This window comes from Syngnathus acus, chromosome 22, assembly GCF_901709675.1.
Source record: "Syngnathus acus chromosome 22, fSynAcu1.2, whole genome shotgun sequence".
In the NCBI taxonomy this organism is placed as follows: Eukaryota; Metazoa; Chordata; class Actinopteri; order Syngnathiformes; family Syngnathidae; genus Syngnathus; species Syngnathus acus.
In genome coordinates, this window is record NC_051106.1 from 8,988,949 (window position 1) to 9,010,702 (window position 21,754).

General features: G+C 46.5%; 2 protein-coding genes across 5 annotated transcripts; both read left to right on the plus strand.

Moving 5' to 3' along the window:
• Positions 1-607: 607 nt before the first annotated feature.
• On the plus strand, positions 608-10,555 carry palm1b (paralemmin 1b). Its single transcript, XM_037241399.1, has 6 exons — positions 608-1,000; positions 4,938-4,980; positions 5,305-5,385; positions 7,941-8,056; positions 8,231-8,301; positions 8,701-10,555. The coding sequence occupies exons 2-6, from the start codon at positions 4,939-4,941 to the stop codon at positions 9,060-9,062; spliced, it is 672 nt and encodes a 223-aa protein (XP_037097294.1). The 5' UTR covers positions 608-1,000; position 4,938; the 3' UTR covers positions 9,063-10,555.
• Positions 10,556-11,305: 750 nt separating this feature from the next.
• On the plus strand, positions 11,306-21,754 carry LOC119116091 (polypyrimidine tract-binding protein 1-like). 4 transcript variants are annotated; one of them, XM_037241245.1, is made up of 17 exons: positions 11,377-11,399; positions 11,872-11,973; positions 12,261-12,314; positions 12,406-12,436; positions 14,812-14,872; positions 15,046-15,218; positions 15,342-15,488; positions 15,569-15,745; positions 15,826-15,933; positions 16,048-16,225; positions 16,348-16,422; positions 16,513-16,673; positions 17,901-17,934; positions 18,830-18,922; positions 18,995-19,211; positions 19,324-19,401; positions 19,484-21,754. In XM_037241245.1, exons 1-17 carry the CDS (start codon positions 11,392-11,394, stop codon positions 19,614-19,616), a joined length of 1,830 nt encoding a protein of 609 aa, XP_037097140.1. In that variant the 5' UTR covers positions 11,377-11,391; the 3' UTR covers positions 19,617-21,754. The 4 variants fall into 4 exon arrangements, with proteins under 4 accessions (XP_037097142.1, XP_037097143.1, XP_037097140.1 ...); XM_037241246.1 differs by having other exon boundaries at positions 12,409-12,436; XM_037241247.1 differs by lacking the exon at positions 11,872-11,973 and having other exon boundaries at positions 11,306-11,399.

Here is a 21,754-nt window from a genome sequence, read left to right on the forward strand (position 1 = left end):
GGCTATTCTAAGTAAGCTTTTCTTGACCCCATTTCAGTTGCTTGTCTATTGTACTTCTCAAAAAGATTTTCAGTCACAGTTTGATTTAGTCTCATATGAACAGGGTGTGCAGACTTTTCCCATCCACCGCTCATGTTAATAAGGCAAAAGTAAGTAAATTTCCACCCTGAATAGCAGCAGCAGTAGCAGCATGGTTACTTGAACTCTGGCTCCCTCTGCGGGATATTCAACGCAAGTGCAAGTCTCCTTGCTTGATCTCGAGTCCAGAAGAATGAGAAAAGAAAAGAAAACGCAAAAACGTCCATTTATGTAAAGACGAGCCCCAGAAAATAGCATTATAGATTTTTTGTTGTCACACTAACGGGCGTGTTTGACATTTTGTTCCACCAGAGGGCGATAAAACCCAAATTAAACGTATTTTCCCCCTTGTTTTCCAACCAGAGCCGCAGTTGATCCAACAGGAATCCTCTCCTGGATGAGCCCAACAGGAGCAGCGGCATCATAAGAAACGCGTTATTATTCCGAGGGCCCTCCCCAGCCCTCCCTCTCCCTCCCCCCTCCCTGTTTTATCTCCTCCCCCTCCTCCCTCCTCTCCTTCCATCTCCATTTCACCTCCTCTCCCTCCCATACGCCCTCCCTCCCTCCCTTCCTCCCTCCCTCCCTCCCTTCGCACTAACGACATTACAACCTGCTTGCAAACCGCCGCCCATGCCCGGAGCTCGGCCGAGTGCGTTGAGGCGCAGAGCCGCGGGGGTGTCGCCACCACAGTCGGACTGAGAAGCGCGCACGCACCCGGACGACCACCATCACCTCCAGGACGAGGGAGGGCGAGGAGGAGGAGGGGGAGGAGGAGGAAGAGGAGGGAGGTTTCTAAGAAGGAGTGGAAGGAGGAGAGGGAGAAATAAACACCACGCGTGTTTTCCCCTTTTTTTATTTTTATTTTTTTAGCGCGTGTGTCGGGGGAAAGAAGAAGGAGGACGGGATCAACCACCGGGGCCGAGTAAGTCGTGATTTTGCTTCTTTTTGCTTCACACCCTGCAGTACCGGGGAGGGGGAAAAAAATGATGATTCAACTGTAAGAAAAATGAAACCGTTCTATTTCTTATTTGGCCCCGCCCCATTTCTGCATCCGACAGGTGTAACCGGTCATGTCTACGCCCGTACTCCATCATGTCAAATCGATCTGTAGTGAAGATGAGCGTGCGCGTGCGCGTTTGTGTGCGTTTGCGTCTCAGCATCAGCACCAGCAGCCTCATCCCTTTTATTTTTATTTGGAGTTGGATCCGGTGATGATGCTAACTGTCTTTCTCGAGTGTGCGTTGTGGTGTGATGTGATGTGAGCAGTCTGCCGTTCCAATATGGCGCACCGTGTTGGCCATGACATAGCCCTGTCTGGAATCTGTGTGTGTATTTTTGTGTGCATGCGTGCGTGCATACACTCCCAGGCTGCTGTGCTCGGCCCGGTACAGTACACCAGTATGCATACGGTATGGAACGCTGTGAATGTGCTTGTGAATCCGATTTCAAAATTTAAAAAAAGATTACATGCAGGTTTAAGGATAAAACTATGCAGCTGTCAATTGAATCTGTCAAAAATAGACACAAATTCGGGATTGAGGTCAATTCAACACAATATCTAAAAATCGAAGCGAAGTCTGCATAATGTCAAAATATCGTCTTAAAATGATTACTAAATGTTAGCTTGCTAGCAAAAATGCTGCAAACGTGACGCTTAAATTCTTGAATCTAAACAAGCTCCTGGTTGTGGCCATTTTGCAACTGACTGATTGGACTAGTAAACAAGCAGTTTGTTTTACTCGCTCCCGTGATTGCTTTGTTAACACAGCAGGTGCAGTCGACAACACCAAAGTACTTGTTTTTCTTTTGGTGTCCCTTCCAGCGATTGTCTCTGCACACGTCTTTTGTTGAGGCGATGAGAGGTGAAAGCGTAAACAAAAACACGCCCATTGCATCCAAATTACCGCCAAAGCTCTTTCTATTATTTTGGTTGCGGTGTGTAAGATTTTAGCAAGGTTAGCAAGGTGGCAAACTTCTTTAGACGATGCAGAGCAAGGTCCAGATTCTTTTTGGGCGGTGTTGAAGTGGAAGTGAAAGACCCTCGATTGGATTCATAGACTTAAATATTTTTAAAATGAGTGTCTTTGTCTTGGCAAACAACGTATTGCCACGGCAACGGTTGAGTTAATAAAGGAACATAGTATAGTAAGATCTTTAACGTGGCCCATCTTGTTTCTTTCAGTGCCGTGTGTTTCTACTAATCTCTTTTTCTCCTGGATGGTCACATCACACATTACACACACTCCGGCCCCCTCCTCCCTCTCCCTTTTCCACCAACTGCTTTGTCATGACAGATAAGTTAAAGCAAGAGAGCATCACTTTCTTCTGGAAAGTGTCATTTTATCTTCTCCGGTCAATTCCCCCCCCCAGACAGCTCAGATTCGCTGGCGCGCACTCATGATGATCACCCGTGGCCTCCATCAAAAGGCCTATTGATGCAAAGCCAAGTTTGTGGGGGGGATGAACTGGACACAACCTCAGCTTCACACACACAAACATTCACCATTCCGAGCAAAAGGCGCAAGTACATAAACACTAGCCGAGCCTTTTGAGAACCTTTCTGGGACGCTACTAAAAGAAGGCACCTAATGCTTCCTGTCGGAGGGGCTCGTCTTGTTAATGCACTGAGCTTCCTAAATGAAGATGCTGCTGAATGGCCAAAAAGACCACACAAGCACTTTCAGGTAACGTATCCACTACAATAACGTGTTGGTGGAAGGGAAGGGGGGGGGGGGGGGAGTATTCAAAGGATTAGTCCGGAAGGACTGTTGAAGAAATGCAGCAAATATTGGAAGTAGCATTTTGTTGCGTAATACGGCTGAGCCTGTCTTATGTCAGACTTGACTTCATTTGACTGTCTACAAGAGATGTTCTTCACGGGCCGTCTCTGAGGTGGCGCCCTCTGACCCCTTCAAACGCTATCTTGCTCGGGTTTTCATCGTCGCCGCTTTAGACTGTCGTTGACCTGAGTGTGTGACTGGCCTGGGACAAGAATGTGTGTGTGTGTGTAGGAAAGGCCATTGTTGTCTTTATTATTTTGTCGGGCCCGAAAGGAAGGAAGACGAGAGCAAAGTGCTTCTCCATCGGTGTGAGACGGTGGCTGGAGATTAGTTTCCTTTCTCTTGTGATGGTCATTAAGCTTAAGAGTTATTTTGCTGTCATCATGTGTCGTGGAAACTTTTTTTTCTCCCCTACCAAACACTTGTGAGGTCATCTATTTTGGAGAAGCAAAATAAGCAATTGAAAAATCAAAAATTGCATTTTGCACCTCATCAAAACATTTTGACTAGAAAAGTGAGAAGGTTTTTCCGAACCACCAAGAACAAAACATTTGTTTTGATCCCACCTTAGTAAACTCCAAATTAACTTCTCTTCACCACTTGATTGCAAAAGTGCTACTCCAAGCTGAGCTGTTGATTGCCTCTCAAGCACAAGTCTCCAATTAAAAAGTGAAGTAGCCCGCTTTTTTTTTTCCCAGTTAATCGTTCCACTCGACCGCTTTTAATAGCATCCCTCGTTATTTGTTGTGATTTTCTAATAATAAAAAAAAAAGCCCTCCCACATGACTGCTGCAGTGTTTCCCAGCTCAGGCATTGAAGTGTTTACTGCCTGCTTGAGTGCGTGGGTGGACACGAGCTGTTACAGTCTCCACTTGGTGCACCAGTTAAAAATAATCTTTCTGTTGTCCACCATTTTTTTCCTTGAATGAATAACTATACGCTGTGCCGGAGGAATTAGCTATTAGCGGCGAGCTGGTGGGCCCTTAATGTGTTCCTTCTCGTAAATGCTCCAAAAACATCGGCTGCACTCATCGGGGGAATCGGCTCGGTCATTAGTCAGCTCTCCCGCAATGGACCTGCCTTGACATATTGACAAAATACGGCTTTGTTCGGTCAGGAGCACTTCCTGTTTATCGGCAGGTTGGGCTAATGTTTATTTGAGCTTGAATGTTCTGATCATCTTTTCTAGAAATCACTTTTTCCTCAAAGGGCAGATTGGCCAATCACAGTTATCTTGATTTTGGAAGTGTGCTTTTGTGCACTTTATGTGATGTCTTTGTTTTCTCTCGTGTCAAAAATGTGCCCGGGTTCAATAAAAGTTGCGAGGCCTTGAGCTAGAATGCTTTTCCCACAGCGGGAGCTTTTATGGAAGGCAGCACAGGCGTGCATTGAAACTACGGGAGTGCGCGCAGTTGCATGGGCGGCGGTCGATCAGATGATTGTGCTCGTGTCCATGTGACGCTGCACAGCAGAAGGCCATCTTGTGCCTGTGTGTGTGTGTGTGTGTGTGTGTGTGTGTGTGTGGATTGACAAAAAAAATCCTCTCACATAGTAACACACACTTAAGCTAATAATTTCAGGCTAGCTATCTGGCTAGCATCCTATTAACGCCAGGAGTAATGTGGAAAAATCCCAGCGTACTGTGAAATTTATCACAAGAGTACATTGAGTCATTAGATTAAAAAAAAATGTAAAAATATACATATTTGTGGTTTAATTAAGAATCTAACATATTTGGACAATTTACCGCGAGACGCTTCAGTTTATATGTTCTAAAATGTGTTACACCAAAGACAACAAAACCTTTCCCAACATGATTTCATGCAGCCGCCTTTTTCCCTTACGGTCTGACTTCTGTCTGGAAATCATTACTTGTAGAGCAAGAATCTCCTGCTGGCACATTAGCATGCCTCCACAACTCTCCTGCGCTGGAAAGCATCCAAAGCAAAGCAACGCGTATCGAACTTGTTGACAGTTTGTTTGTCGTGAGCGGCTCTGCAGCCAGCAAACGCTGAGGTCAGCAAATGTTTGCTCAACCAACATCTCACTCTCTCTCTCTGTCTTTCATTCCGCCTTTAGGATGGATGAGGTGTCGCAAGAGGAGAGGCTCCAGGTCATCGCTGTGAGTAGAAAAGCAACACGGAACATCTCATTCGCTCTGCGCTACGACGCTCAAGCCAAAAAGCTTTTATGCCCTGTCTCCTTGCGCCATTAGAGGACATCAAACGCTAATGCACACGCTCACTGGTGCACTCCCTTTCTAAAAATACTTAAAAGATAAATATAACTGGATATCATAAAGATGTGAATGTTTCTTTTTAACACAGTCATTATTAACACCGGCACTGGCAATTATTATTTTCATTTCTAGAAAACAGGGTGTGAATTTGTGCTGCATGCTTTGAATGCTAGTCCTGATATTCATTCACTGCTAATTTGTTTATAGGAGAAAAGGAAGAAGCAGACAGAGATTGAGAACAAAAGGAGGCAGCTGGACGATGACCGGCGGCAACTCCAACATCTCAAGGTCTGCAAACCAAAAAGTCACCTCATTGTTTTGAAAACAAAAATCCAGGATGTTTTCACTTTATATTTATTCATAGTACATTGTTGCTACAACAGCAGAGAAACCATTTTGACATTCAGCTCCCTTTAACTGCAAGTGCGAGCTAAAGTCACGCTGAGCTGCCAACCTTTAAAAGGCTTCAATCCAAGTTTATGATACACCAAGGCTGCCGCCTCCCGGGCGATGGCGCCCACCGTGCGACTCCCAGCCTCGGCAATTCCTTCGACCCGTGCGTTAGTTACGGAATGTTCCAAATGGACGGCAGATAACACCAGGAACTCCCCCCCGCACGCACCATGGCGTCTTCACACACTCGTCATATCAAGAGGCAAGGTTCTTGTCAGCGTCAACGCTATCAAAAGTGTTTGGGCAGGTTGACGATAAGCAGAGGTGGCAAAAGTGCTTTAATATCGTTTTTTTTTTTACTACCTTCGGGCTCGCATTGCAAATATCGCAGCTCGGTGCAGATTTTTCAAACGTAGTGATTAAAAGTAAAATGTCATCATAAAAACAAACTGGTGAAGTTGTTGCTAATCCAAAGATGGCAGCGAGCGTGTGTGACACGAGTTCATCTATTTTCAGAAGTCCTCTCTTATCGCGTTTGTGTGTGCGGTCATTGTGTACCTCAGCGAGGCGACGCGCAAGCCTCAGACAATGCAGACGGCTTTGGCAGAGGAAGCGTAGCTTTGTCCCACTCCTGCCGACAGGAAACGCCTCGCAGACAATCGCGCTCGTGCGCACGCATTGAAAGTCCTGTCATACGTGACAATGGAAAGAAATTTGTACTAGCCGTAGCAAGTCTTCAAAGCCTGGCATCTCATTTCAAAAGTCTTGCGCCACGTGGTGTATTTATGGCACGTTTCCTTTGAGCCCCCCCTCGCAAGTGCGAAGTACTACTTTTGTCCAAAAAACAACAACATCATAGCGTTAGTATGCTAGCTTTCTTCTAACGCTAACACATGATGGGAAGTGTGTTGCTCTAGTTCTTTAAGTAACTGGTATTTGACTACAAACAGTTCAATAACACATTTAGTCATTCAATAAAACAGCACTTAGTCATAAATTATTTATCCTCTGTGAGGAGCCGAGATGCCCCCAGATGGCCATGGTAGGCAGAAAAAACAGTTTAATTTTTTAAAAACCTATCTAACTGGGTCATTAATGTTTTTTTTTAATAAAGTGCAGCACTATTTTTTGTCATTTAAGATTGCGATTGAACAAAGTAGCGATCAGTGCTTGTTTGCGACGCATAAGATGCCAAGAAAGCCATTTTGGGTGTGTCACTAAAATGACATCATCATCAAAAGTGGCCTGTTTTGCGCTGCAACATGTTTTAATTTAATGGAGATGTACGCTAGCAGTTGTTTGCGCACGAGTGTGTGTCGCAATTCTACGCTTTGTCTGCTACGTTTGCAGCTTTTTAGAACAATGGAGAGACGCACAACATGACGACCCTGCTGGTGTATGATTGTGTGTGTGTGTAGTACATCACATGATGTCATCTGCTGGCGGTGTAGGGTGTGGCCGGATTAAAACGGCAGTGAGAGAGGAGAGAGAGCGAGAGAGGGGGTTTTTAGATTCCGTGCAGGTCTGGCAGAGGAAAGGGTGTTGAATTACAGTCTGTGTGTTTTGTATTCTCTGTTAGTATGACACCACCCTAGTCTATGATTTGCAAAATTACCTCGCACAGCCAACTGAAACGCTCTCACACATGACTAAAATGCTCTCATACAATACCTGGTCACACCCGGTTGAAACGCTCTCACACCACAAGTGAAATGTTGCTCCCACACACACACGTCTGACAAAGGTATTTCAGCATATGACCATATTTCAGTGTGACGTACGGAAAGATTTAAGATGAGCGTTTGTGCGTGCAGAGAAGATTGAGAGAAAAGCACTTCCACAGATTAAAAAGCTCCTGATAAGAAATGGCGGGGATCAGCTCTGACATTTACCACACTCCACCTTCTCAGAAAGTTCACGAACTGCCGAACGCATGCAACAGGGTAGGAAACAGGAAGGGGGGAAAAGAAAGAGGGGCTGTCGAAATTCTCTTTGCATCACGGCCGAGGAATTCACAAGTTTTTTTTGTCCCGACGGGGGTTGGAAAACTCTCCCAGCTGCTTTTGCCTACGGCCTCTAGAGGTCGCCTGTGCGTCACTTCCTGTTGGAACAGCTGCAAAAAAGGCCCACCGTGGTTTATATTTGCACGACATAGCCATGAGAAATATTTGTTTTGCTATCTGCAGGAGAGACTTAAGATAACAGCAGGATAGCGTTTGGAAATGGATGGAGAGGTTCAAGACGCTTTTATTTATTCTTTTGTCCTCAAAGGCAACGATCTTTAATTGGCCGAAAAGCTTGACAAATGAAAATAAAACTGTGAGCTGAGCGTATGGGGATTTATTTTGCAAATGTCCCTTTTTGCTCAGAATTAATAAATTTGGTGCAATCTTCAGGGGAATAAACTTATCATAATCATCCAAGACGACTGGTGACCTTTGTCTGTGCAGTCCAAGGCTCTGAGGGAGCGCTGGTTGTTAGATGGAGCTCCAGCCGAGGAGGAGACGCAAAGGCGTCTGCAGGAGGAGGAGATGAAGACCAAAATCTTGGAGCAGGTCATTTTCAGGTCAGTGTTGAAGATAAACTGTTTTTGCGGGGAAGGGGTCAAGTCTGCTAGCTTAAGTCGAATGCTAACATAAGCACTGATCAGCATTATGTTTCAATACAAAAATGTGGAATCAATAAATAAATACATTTCCCTTTCTCAATTGAACCACATGGAACTTGTTCAATGAGACAGGCTGGAGCAGGAGATTGAAGAACTGGAGACAGGAGTGCCAGCCAATAAGGGTGTGGCCAAAGAAAATGGAGGTAGGTGCATCGCGTTGCCACGGCGATGTGCAATTAGAATGGAAACCATAGCAACTTCCTCATGTGGCTACTCCAGACTGAGCGAGAGCTGCGATAGGCCACAAGGGGAAGGGGAAAAAGTAACGGCATGTTTTGTTTATGAGTGTGGATGGATACTTGTGGAACAAAATAGAAACGAGTTCAAATTTTGGGAGTTTGCTTGTCATGGGAATCACTATTGGAGATTTATGCAGATATTTTGGATTACATTTTTGTTCCCCCAAGGCATTTATATCGGGTGGCAATTTTGTACTTGGAATTTTATAAATTATTATGAATAAATAGTTTTGAAACTTAAATTTTAGTTTTGGCTACAATAACCCACACCCTCTGACTTGCCGTCTCTGCCGCCCCCCGCAGGAGAGAACGGCGTTGTGCAGACCCCCAAAAGAGAGGCGGCCGGGATAGAGGCCAAGCTGCTGGGCCCCAGCCCCGAGCAGGCCAGCGCCGAAAACCCCGTCACGCTCGTCTTCATGGGCTACAAGACGGTGGAGGAAGAGCAGGAGGGCCGCACGGCTGCCGCCGCCGACGGGGCCGACGGCAACGTCAAGGCCGAGTTTGTGATGATCGAGGACGGGGAGGCCAAGCTGGCGGCGGGGGCCGCCGGCGCGCCCACCGAGGACCAGGCGCCGCCCAACGGGAGCATGGCCGAGAAGGAAAAGGCCGAAGGGGTGGAGGAGAAAGAGAAGAAGCAAAACTGCAAGTGCTGCGTGGTCATGTGAGCTATGTGTGTGTGTGCGTGTGTGTGAGTGTGGATGCACACAAGGCAATGAATGTGCGGGCTTGTGTGCCATTGCATGTGTCTGTTTGCAAACGCGTTCTTTAGCTTTGTGTGTGTGTGTGTGTGTGTGTGTGTGCGTGTGCGTGTGTGTGCGTGCGTGCGTGTGCAGAATGTATGAGCGGTGTGCGTGTCAGGACCGTACAATGCCAATTCACCACCTTCGAGAGCCAAAACAAGCTCCAGCTCCAACTAACAACAACAAAAAAGAATCCACAAAGACTTACAAGTACTCAGCCTACTTTACACTCGTATTTTGACTTTTGGTTTCTATTGATAGTTTTCTATTTTTCTGTCTATTGTATTCCGTATATCTTTGTTATTGTTATGATTATGGGACTGTGTACTGTACTGTTTGTTGTTATTGTTGGAAAGGGAGGAAATATCTGCTAGCTCTCTGGATTGTACCACTATCCCCTCATCGGTGACCTGGAAAACTAAAAGAAAAAAAAGTCATTCATTGTCCAAACAAGACACAGATGCTTCGGAATATATATCACTGTAGGCCTAGCTAACTATTTATCAGCCAATTTCATATTGCAATATTGTCCAAGATATTATTTTGAATAGTATTTTAATATATTGACTTGAAATTACGTTTTATACAGTGTATTTATTTGTTTTTTGGGCGGTTTTGTGTGTAATCCATCATGGCCACCACCATTAACTTGCATGTAAACTTTGTGTCATTAACCAGCGCCGTCTTTCGCTGACTTGGCTCGGACTTATGCCGCGGGTTCAAGTGGTCAATTTAATGCCTAAATCCGTGTTGAGAACATTTCAATTGACGTATACATCAATGTAACACATGAAAACATTGTAAGTCACCCCCACCTTATATCAAGTCATGAGGACTGTTTTAAGAGATATCACCCCAAAAAGTTTTTTGCTTTTTTAAGTGAGTAATATCCGCATTACAAAACTGACCATGTACCACCTTAAAGACAAAAAAAATCTGAATTGTCACTTGAACCATGCGGCATCCAGAGTCACGCGAGCCACCGTTCGATCACAATATATTCCATAGATGCTTCCCGTCACTACTATATGTGGTATATTTTATATATATATATATATATATATATATATATATATATGTACATGAAAGTCACAGTATTATTTCAACCGTTCTGAACAAGTGAGTTGCACAGCTGCCCGGGGGAGGGAAGGTGTCGTTCCCCTCCTCACCCCCTGCGGACAGTAGACTTGTAGCACTGCATGAAGCCTCGCAACCGTGTGAACCGTCTCGTCACTGTTATGTCGTTTTTGATGTGTGCGCAATCACCCTTTCACGTGAATGTAAACGCCAGCCTGAGTTCCATCGGGATGTGCAGGCCCCTGAAGCGAGAAGAAGAGGAGTCAGGCTTTGTGCAGCTCACGCTTAATGCTTTTTGTGTCTTTATCAACCAAATAAAATCTGTTGCTACTGTAAAATTGCCTTTGTGAAGCACTTACTGCTTTATTTTTTGGATTCGGTGCATTTTTGTTTATTTCAAACCCATAACTGATGCTTGGTTCAGTTGTCATTTGATTGCAAAGTGCGGTTCGGTCGGTATGCCGCTAGACGGCGCATGTGAACCGGTTTGGAACTTTGCAAAAACGCGCGCGCGCGCGCACACTACACTGAAATCAACATGGACTTCGGAGCTGGGTCACTTTCAGCACCAGCTGCTGTCCAGTCCAGTATAGCTCAAATATCCACATTGAACTGACATGATTGGGGGTTGTCATATTTACACAATAATCGAAACACTATACAATAGTTGAAAGACGATTGAATAAACTGTTTTCATGATGATAAACATTCATATTCAAAATCTTGCGTTACACGGATTTCGAGGGGCCCCCCTGATGACACGCTCCTGGTCCTTCATCGCGTCGGGAAGTCTAATATTTGTATTATAAAGTTTGATACGAGTTTTTAAACTTTTTGAGTCCAGCGACCCTTTAGTATTTGGTCCTCTTTTGCCCTCAGTAGTGCTAATGAAAAATGATTATGACGTGAAAGAAAACCAGTTAGTGTACCTAGTGTTTTGGCCGACGAGTGGAAATTTGCCGCGGCCTTGTTATTTTACCACCCGCCCCCTTCACGAAACTGATGTCCGTCTTGACCAATGGCAGGCCTGGCAGCCATTAATTCCCGCCTCCTTTGGTCTCTCGAAGGCAAGTGAACTAATCAGCGCTCGCCTGCGCGTGTTCAGCCATTTTGTAAGAAAATCAAGCAAGTCTGCCGCCCTACCTTCGCCTCAGACCTGCATTTTTTTTCTTGTGCAATGGACGGGTGAGTTGTCAAAGCAACCGTTTTCTCGACGCCTTTCTGTCTACGAGTTAATCTTGCGGGCGGATCACGTCTTCGAGCGTCTCGCGGCGTGTTATTCGTTGCGTTTCTTGTGTTCCGCTCGCTAAAGTTGTTACTTAAAATTACTTTTCTCCCCCTTCGTCCTCCCCTCCGCCTCCCCCTCCTTCGCGCACCGTCACCCAAACATGCAACAGTTAGCTGCTAGCCTAGCCGTTAGCCTCCGCTAATCGTCGTCAAGTTGTTGAAAAATATATTTTATTTCATGTGTAGACTGGTTCTTAATCACGTGAGAGGATACAGCAGGGTGACAGTAGTTAAGCGTATGTTTGTTTAAACTACGCTGTTCTTTTTTTCTTGTTTCTTTTTTTTTTTTTTGCGAGCGAGTTAACTTAGGGCAGGTCGAGCTAAAGCAACGTGTCTCATTTCCGCATTCATGTTTTGTGCGGGGAGTCAGGGCCATGTTGGAAGCCACCGATGTCTTCGCCTCCCAACAGTTCGCCTTGATTGAATCCCGGGGACTTTATCAACCGTCGTGGGGGAGCCATATCAAAGCATAGTAAGGCGACTTGATGGCGTGGCGTTTGATCGTCGAGAGTTGCTTCAAAGTCGCCTGCTGCATCTTGCTGTTATTTTTATTTTATTTTATTTTTTTCTTGTTGTCACCCCCCCAACACCCCCTTTCTTTGTCGATCACCTGGATTCGACAGTTGGAATGGATTCCGTGTTGAGTGTACCCGGAGTGCACTCATTTAACTCTTCACCTTTTTCTCTTTTCTCGAGATGCTCTGTCTGTAATCTAAAGCTAAGAGTTTACTTTTGTCTCTTTTTCCTGCAACCTCATAGCCGCCTAGACGCTGACTTGTATCCTCTGGGATCCGGCTACGTCCCTGAAATTGAGTAAGGAAATGTCATTTTTGTCTTGAGGTGAATTTGGTCACGTTTTGGCCCAATTTCCCACTGACAAACCCCTCGTGTTGTCTTTCCACAGCAGTGTCCATGACATATCAGTCGGCACGAAGGTAAGCATCCGATCTCTCTTTGGAGCCACTTAAAAATGTACTTCGGTTGACTCTTTTAATCAGGTGCATATTTTGGTTCTAACTGCTTTTACACATGAGAATTGGGAAATGGGTTGGCCTATGCAGTAGGGGATGGGTCAAATATTGCCGGCGGGTGGGAGGGATATTGCTGTTTTATGAAGTCTTTGTTTTGCTTGTGTAATTCTTGTGCGTTCACCCGAGCGCCCTCCCCCCTATAATTATAAAAAGTGTTGTCAAAAGCCTTTTTGTCGCGGGCGCAATTCATCTTTCATAACATACGACTTGGTGTGCGCGATTTGGAAAAGAAGCTTCCTGTTACCTTTTTTGTTTTCCTGAGGAGCGTTTTTGGCTTTCCTTGCAGTTGAAGAGATCTTCATAGCCCTGATCTAAAAAATATTGAATACTTCAATCTTAAATTCTTATCCTGATTCATCTAATTGTAGTATTGTGCATTTAAGAAGCCAGTTTTTTGTTTTGGGCTAGTTGTACAAAGACCGCGTCGAACTTCAGAGGACCAAATTCACTTTTTGGCTTCTGCGGCTTTGTTGTTGTTATCTTTTTTCCTCGGTAACAGCACCTGAGAAGAAGATCTGCGTAGGTGGCCCGCTTGGAGGCAATTTTAGCATCCATTGTTTGGTAGGCCAAAGGTCTGCGTGTCTGTTTGAACAAGCCATCGGTCGGGTGCGGGCCCTGGATGGGACAAGCCGCACCCTCTCGCCTTCCAGCCGAACCAGTTTTTCAACATAGCCGCACCGATGGCCGCGGCGCCGCTTGTCTTTTATAAATAAGACACCGATGCACGTCGCGTTAGGGATTTGTGACGGCGCCCTGCTTTGCTGGAATCTTGTAATTATTCGTCTGGGGAAGAGCGTCTGGAATTCCACGGTCACATTCCAACCTCCCCCAAAAGCTCCCTGGTGAGACCCCCCCCCTCTCCCGTTCACCGCAATGGCAGATGATCGGGGGGGGGATGCATACCTGTGCCTCCAGAGATTTTTGCTTTTAACGCCAAACAAAAAGCCACGCCCGAGTTTTAAGAAGCAGTCGAAACGGCCCCGAGTGTGCCATTTTGAGAGGAAGCTGCGCAACATGTTCAGGAAGTGAGCCAATTATACGACGTCGCCATCAAGGTGACTATTAAGCTGTCGGCGCAGCGAGATGGAGAACAAAGCCGATAACTTCGGGCTTGTCTCGCGCAATTATGTGGGAAACGGGAATGCGTGGCGTTACTTGTACGCACATTGTAACCTCTCAGCTCTGGAGATATAATTAGCATGAGGAAGTGGAGGGAAAATACCATGAAGCATGTAATCAAGTCCCAATGAGGGCGTTAAGTCGAAGCCTGGAAGCAGGCTTGGTCTTGCTGCTGCCCTTCCTGTTTTCTTTCCTTTCCTCCTTCCCTCCTTCTGTTGAGCGATGATGTGACGTCATCTGCCCACAACTAGTCAGGGCTGAGGCATGTCCTGTTTTTCATGACCAAACATTTGCATGCTTTCCAATGCCACGCTCGTGTGAAAATGTTTAGTTGTGTCATCAAAAAAAGCAATAATGGGTAAAAAAAAAAAATCTAATAATTATTTATTACCTCAAACTTAACATCTCACTCAATATTAAATTCATTATTGCATACATAATTTTATTTTAAATGGCAAGTCAGGTACACGCAGGTGTCACCATGCCATTGTTTGGCCGTTGCGGCGGTATCGAGTGTCTGGGAAGTTCCCGCCTTGCGCAAAGCGAAGGCTCGGTCGGCTCCAGCGGCTATGAAAAGAATGCTCGCAGACCTGCGCGACCGGTTCCGTTTTAAAACGACTGCGAAGCCTCTCGAAAATCCCGGCAAGTCCTAAGGGCTTCCATATGTTTATGCTCTGCCACGTAACAATGGCCCCCAGTCTCATCCGGAACAGGACCTTCATTCATTGCGAGCCCCCGTTGTGGAGCTTAGTCGGCTGAGCCACTTCTTGTGACTGCTGTACTTCATTATCGCCGGACCATGTGAGCGACATTGAATGGTGGGAGGGGGGGGCACTATCTTTCAAATCCAGATGGCGTCACGGTGTTTTCTTTTTCGCGCAATACCTGTTTGAGAGTCAAGATGGGAGACTCCTCGTCAATGAAAAGGAAACAATGTGAGCGCCAAGCCCACGGTATCAAATGGCAAGCCGAGCGAGCGTCTCATTGTCAGCGGCCGGTCGGGGTTTAATGTTTCTTCCTCAAGGCTTGCTTTCAAGTCTCGGGTTACGGCACGGCCTACCCTATAGCACACAACGCTCGGGTAACGCGAGAGCCGCGCTCGCCACCTGCCCTCCCGCGCACCCGCATTTAAGTCAGCCTTTTGTGTTGTTTTGCTACAGAGAGGATCCGACGAACTCTTTTCTTCCTGCATCTCCAACGGGCCCTATATCATGAACTCAGGTAGGGGTGTTGCCATGGAAGGACATTTTTTTTTTTTGGCTTGCTCATTTAACCCGTCTGTGTTGTATGTGTTGCCACGGCGACTGATCCATTATTCAGGAAGGCTGAGAGACGCCTTTTCACTCCTCTGATTGTATCTGTCTCTTGTTTCCACTCCACCTCCCCCCTTGCAGCCAATGGCAACGACAGCAAAAAATTCAAGGGTGACGTCCGCAGTCCCGGTGTTCCGTCACGCGTGGTTCACCTGCGCAAACTGCCCAGCGACATAAACGAGGCCGAGGTCATCGGTCTCGGTTTGCCCTTTGGGAAAGTCACCAATCTGCTGATGCTGAAAGGGAAGAACCAGGTAACGGCCATAACATCTTAGCCAGTACGAAGCATGTTCAGAATTTTTGTGTTGTCACATTGAGCCTATTTTCTGACATTTCATGCCCTTGTGCTTCTTTGTGCTCCCGCCCTCCCTCTCAAGGCCTTCCTGGAGCTGAACAGCGAGGAGTGCGCTCAGACCATGGTGAGCTACTACTTGTCGGTGACCCCCGTCATCAGAAACCACCCCATTTACATGCAGTACTCCACCCACAAAGAGCTGAAGACGGACAACTCCCCCAACCAAGTGGTGAGATGCGCGCAAAAGACGCTTTATGCTTCGGTGTGCTGGACGCGCCGCTAAGAGGCCTGTCTTGTTGGGCCCCGCAGCGCGCCCAGGCTGCTTTGCAGGCGGTCAACGCCCTGCACGGCGGCGGCGGCAGCATCGCCGGCATGGCCATTGCGGCCGACGCCAGCGGCCTCGCGGGCGCCACTGCTCAAAGCCCCGTCCTGCGAGTCATTGTGGAGAACCTCTTCTACCCGGTCACCCTGGACGTACTGCACCAGGTACGCGGAGAACGCCCCGGCGCTGACATCTGTCATACACGCCTGCATTTAATAAGCGTGCCCTTCTCCGCTACCCTCAGATATTTTCCAAGTTTGGCACAGTGCTTAAGATCATCACCTTCACAAAGAACAACCAGTTCCAGGCACTCATCCAGTATGCCGACGCCTTGATGGCACACAATGCCAAAGTAAGGTTAAGTACAACCAAGGCAGAAGAATGGCTGACTTAATAGCTTTTAGGTGCATCCGAGTCCACAGCTTTAATCCTACTGGCTTTTTTTTCTTCTTCTTCTTCATCTCAGTGTCTTGACGGGCAGAACATCTACAACGCCTGCTGCACCCTCAGAATCAGCTTCTCCAAGCTCACCAACCTCAATGTCAAATACAACAACGACAAGAGCCGCGACTACACCCGCATGGACCTGCCCACTGCTGACGCGCAGCCCACCTTGGACCACCTGACCATGGCGGCCGCCTGTTGTGAGAGAACCAGTATTTTCGGGCTACACGTGATCCTCGGGGGCACCACCTCTGTGGGCTGGATGTCTTTGACAGTGTTGCCTTTTATTAATGGAGACCCTCGTCTTTTTTTCCCCCCACAGCACCAGGTATAATATCTGCCTCGCCATATGGAGGCGCTCACGCATTCGCACCCACCTTTGCCATCCAGCAAGCAGGTCAGTGCAGAGTCTTCGCTCCATCCTCTCTATATTGTCAGTGGAGCCGCGTACGATCGTACCCTCTGAATTCGTTTGCTCCTCCCCCAGGTCTTGCAATGCCTGGCATCCCCAGCGCCTTGGCGTCTCTGGGCGTCGGGCACGGCAGCATGGCGGCGGCAGCAGCCGCCGCCAGTCGCTTCAGCCTGGCCGGCCTGGCCGCCGCCGGTGGCGGACACAACGTCCTGTTGGTCAGCAATCTAAACCCGGAGGTCAGTACGCACTCGCGCGGCTTTTTGCGCAGGCTTGAGAAGGCCATGCAGCGTCGTTGGGGCCGGCTGGTCGATGGCGCCCCCTACACAGACCAACCTTTATTTACTTTGATGAGATCACGCCAAAACAGGCACTTCTCTTTCAGGTCCTCTTGTTTGTTTGACCAAACCTGCTGCATCTCTGACCTGCCACTTTGCTCACTGTGAATTTTAAGTTTATTCAATTACACTAACTTCTTGATTTTGCATAAATATATATATATCTATAAAAAACTTGCCATTCCATACTTTCATTTTTTGTCCATCAGTTTGAAATCATTCTTGAGTTGTTTGGAGAGACAATATTACTTTTGACTGCTTAAAAATACACCTTTAGATTATTTTTCCTTTTTTGTGTAGCATGTGTTAGTTACCTGTTTATCACTCGTGTTACGTCATAACGTTAGGATGAGCTAAAAAGATGAATGCCATTTGACAGCTAAATGCATTTGACGTGATCTGTAGGCGCAGAGTGTGATTGAAAAGTACATATTGTCTCTGCCTTTTTCTGTATTTCATTGTTAATCTTTTTTTCTCTTCTTTTTCTCCTAGTGTTCCCCATAGTGACAGTGCATTTTAATTTAGCCAGTTCTACTGTCTGAAGCACTACATTTCTTTGTGTATACTGACCTTGTTTTTTTACTTCTTTTCTCTCTCTCTCCCTCCCTCCCTTTCTCCTCTGTACCTCCCCCTCCTTTTTTGTCATTGTTTTTAAACCCCCCCCCCTGTCCAATCCCGCCCCTACTTGTACTCTTGCCAACTCACTGCACGGCCAAATGACCAATTATTCCCTCTGTCCTCCCGTTTTTTTTTCTTCCCCTCTGCCCCCCCCCCACCAAAAAATCATGGCACACACCAAATTGGACACAACCATCAAATAATCTCATCATTTGCACCCCCAACTTTTTTTTTTGCCCATAATGTCGACATTCACTCATCACCACCATCTCATCACCCCCCCAACCCTCCCTCCCTCCCTCGTCCTTGTTCTCCTCCTTGTCCTCTCTCCATTCTCTCCTTCCACCATGGTACTGTGGCCTTCCCGTGGACCTCGCTGCCTGTGGCCTGCGGACATGTCCCGACTCCACTCCACTGTCCTCCACTCCTCGCCTCTTTTCCCCTGTACCCCGACCCAAATCCCCTCCCACCCCTTTTTTGGCCCCGCTGCTCCCCCTGCTGTCTCTAAAGAGCGTTACGCCACACTGCCTCTTTATTCTTTTCGGTACGTTATCATCCTTTCATCTCCTTTTTTTATTACTACTGTTACCTGGCAAGGTGGGCATGTCTCGTCTCATGTTATTTTGGCTTTGTTTTAGCTTGATTTTATTCATTATTTTTTCTGACCCCACTGGTAGCTTCTCATCAGCCAAGGGAGGGGGTGGGGGTGTTTTGTCTTTTTGGGCGGGTTTAATTTTATGTGTGTGCGTGTGTGTGATCTGGTTTGCTTGACATGGGTTTTGAGAGACGCGGAGGCTGAGTGTGCCACTCAGACCTGCAGAATTTCATTTTTGAACCGCTGTTGTGCTTTAAAACTAATTTGTGTCTTCAAAAGAGCCCCGTGTGTGGCTGATGCTTTTGTCTTTTGCAATTTTTTATTACAAGTGAAATTTTTTAATCCTCTAGCAACAGAAAAAAATGAAATGCTGCAGCTTTAAAAAAAAAAAAAAAAGTGAGAGCCTTGGGATGATGTTCTTTGTAGTTCCTTTAGTGTTGGTTTATGCATGTGTAGTTTTACTCCTGCACGATTTTGACTAGATTGTATAAGAATCAGCGTCACGCCAAAAGCAATCAACCCCCTTAAACTTTTATTTCCTTTTTCCCACCCTTTTAAATCTGCCCTCCCCCCCTCAAGGCATAGCTTTTCAAATTTTATTCTACAACTATCCTTTCTTAACCAAAGGCTCCTTAATGTAGGCTTAGTTTGATTCCACACCGGATTGAATTTAGTTCAAGCCTCAAATCAGCACGCGTTCATCCATACGCCCGTAGATTTCGTAGCGTCTTTATTAAAATCGTGTTGGCTGCTGTGATTGGCTGTGTGAGACTCTTGATGCCCAGTTCCACCGAGTGCCCCCCCCCCCACCCCCCTCCAATGACAATGTGCTCGTGTTCTCCAGGTGTGTACGGCGACGTGATGAGAGTCAAGATCCTATTCAATAAAAAAGAGAATGCGCTGATCCAGATGGCGGATGGCACTCAGGCTCAGCTAGGTAACGCCACTTCTTTTTCTTATTGAGGCCAGGCCGACCGATGATGTTTAACGTGCGCTTTTGCGGCGTCAGCCATCAGCCACCTGAACGGCCAGCGGCTGCACGGCAGGGCCATCCGCGTCACGGTCTCCAAGCACACCACGGTGCAGCTGCCGCGAGAGGGCCAGGAGGACCAGGGCCTGACCAAGGACTTCAGCAACTCACCGCTGCATCGCTTCAAGAAGCCCGGCTCCAAGAACTACTCCAACATCTTCCCACCTTCTGCCACGCTCCATTTGTCCAACATACCGTGAGTCATTCTTGCCACACTAAAAAAAGCTTTGAATCTCAGTGGAATAATAAAATTGTCAACACCACGAGCGTACGATATGGAAGCTCTCAACTTTGCCCCCAACATTCAGGCCTGCTGTGGTGGAGGAAGACCTCAAGAGGCTTTTTGCCAGCTCAGGAGCCACAGTCAAAGCCTTCAAGTTCTTTCAGTAAGCCCCCAACCACCACACACATTTTCAGAGGCTTTTCGTTTTGAGGCCAGGCGTTGAGCCCATTTCTCCTCTTGGACAGAAACGATCGCAAGATGGCCCTGATCCAGATGGGCTCAGTGGAGGAGGCCATTGAGTGCCTGATTGAGTTCCATAACCACGACCTCGGGGAGAACCACCACCTCAGAGTGTCTTTCTCCAAATCAACCATCTGAGTGCCTTCAGCGATTCACCTTCTCGATTGCAGCCCGTTCTCCGGCTCACACAATCGCAGGTTTCGTGGCAAGTTCCTTTCAGTCATCAGATCAAAGTCTGATTATTTTTTTTTTATATGTATTTTCTTTTTACCTTTCCTTCTTTTATATATTATATATAAAATGGCACCGGGTATGTTAATCGGAGAGACAGCTATTTGGTTTATTATTTTTTTTTGTCTGGGGCAAAAAAAAAAAAACGGTGCTCTGTCTCAAAAAGAAAGTTTTGTGATTCAGGGAAAAGCTTCCTTCCTTATCTGAAAATGTTTTAACCTTTTTACTTTTAAAGAGCCCCGTTCAATATCCAAGCGACACGTTGACGAAAGCACAACCCATTTGGAAATGGGCTCCTTGGCGAGCTCAAGTGCAGGCAGCTGACGAAACCGTCACTTAAAGACCAAATTGCCTAAAATGGCCGCCGTCATCCATACCCCACACACTTATGTAAGCATTCCTGTAGCAAAGTCGCGTGCCCCTTGCCTGTTTGGCCAGTCGGACACGATGTAAAACAAGCCCCCAGACAACTTTTTTTTTTTAATCTCCTAAGTGCTGTTTTCTTCACGGGATGTGCACCACTATCTGTTTATCGACTTCACGGTCTTTTGTGCCTTACTCCCCCTTCCCTCCCCAACAACCTTTCCGAGCCGCTCGCCTTAAGCGTCACTCCGGCTTCGGGGGAGATGGCGACTCATTCCACGAAAGAGATAGGAAGAAGAAAAAAAAAAAAACACAAATGTTTACCTAGGACAAGATTTGTGTGCATATATCCCGATACGTATGTAGAAACTATGAATGTAAGACCAGATAGGCGATGCTCGGCCGTGTTGTAGCGCTCGCTCCTATTAGCTGTCGTGTCGCAGGCTCGTTTAACCTTACATTCGTTTATATGTAGACATCTATACATATTTACATTTATCTATATTTCTTTTTTCTTTCTGTTTTTTATGTTTAGCATTTATGTCTAGCGGAGTGTCTATAGTGCCTTGAGGCCCGCACACTTCCTGGTCCAGCTCCCTTTTTCCCCTCCCCCCGTTTATGACCGTCGTTTACTTCTTTCTCGTCGTCAGGTGGTTTATTTGTTTTAATTGTCAGTGGTAGTCTTTCCACCCCATCCCGCTCACCTGACTGTTAACATTCAGTTTGACCACCAAACTCAGGTAACAGTACCTGTGAAAGGACAGCTGCGAGGTGTCGTCTTTTCTTTCCCCTTTGCAGTCAAGTTCTTTAGTGCACTTTTTTTTTTTTTAACCACCACCTCGCACCAGATCCCAAAATGTCTTAAAAAGCGTCGTCACATTCCCCGAGTGCCTCCAGCACCGGTTTGACACAAGCCTTTGACCACTGTATAGTTCCGAACCAGATGTGCGCGCACACACACAGTCACTCGCCTGTTTTGTGTGTGTGTGTGTGTGGTGTCTATTTTTGTACAAGATATGCATGGTTTAACAAATGTAGCTGCAGACAGACGGTTGTTCTTGTTAAGGACCAAAGTACCCTGTGAGGTTTTGTCGTGTTGTCATTTGAGGCCCCCCCCCCCCCCCCCTCGTAATCCACTTTTTTTTCCCCCCCTCGTGCCTTCGTACATAGGTCCGCCTTCTTTCTATTCCATGCAAGTGAGCCCCCCCCCCTCCTCCTCCTCCATTACACGTGAGTCTTATTCCTCCTTCCTGTTCCGCACAAACTTAAACTTTGTAGCTCACTCAACACGAAGGCCTTGTCGCCTATCCTCGGTTGCCTTTGCACGGACATGCCTTAGTCGCACAACTTGAGTCGATACTGTATCTTCGGTCCCCCAATATGGCTTTAGAATGGTGTAGATGATGATCACGCCGCCGCCTTTTTTTTTTTTTTTTCTTGTGTGCGTCACAAGCTTTTATGTTTCTGCTTTTTATATGGGGGTTGTTGTATGAATTGACACAGGGCTGACGGTTGTATATATTCATGTTTTTGTACCACACAATCATTTGGATAATATTGACTTTACGTTTCCAAACGTGTATATTTTGATATGACAGTACCAGACCTATTAAAAGAACGAAAAAGAGCTCCCCCTTCGTTTGGGAGATTTCAAAACAAGACATTAAAACTGGTCTGAACAC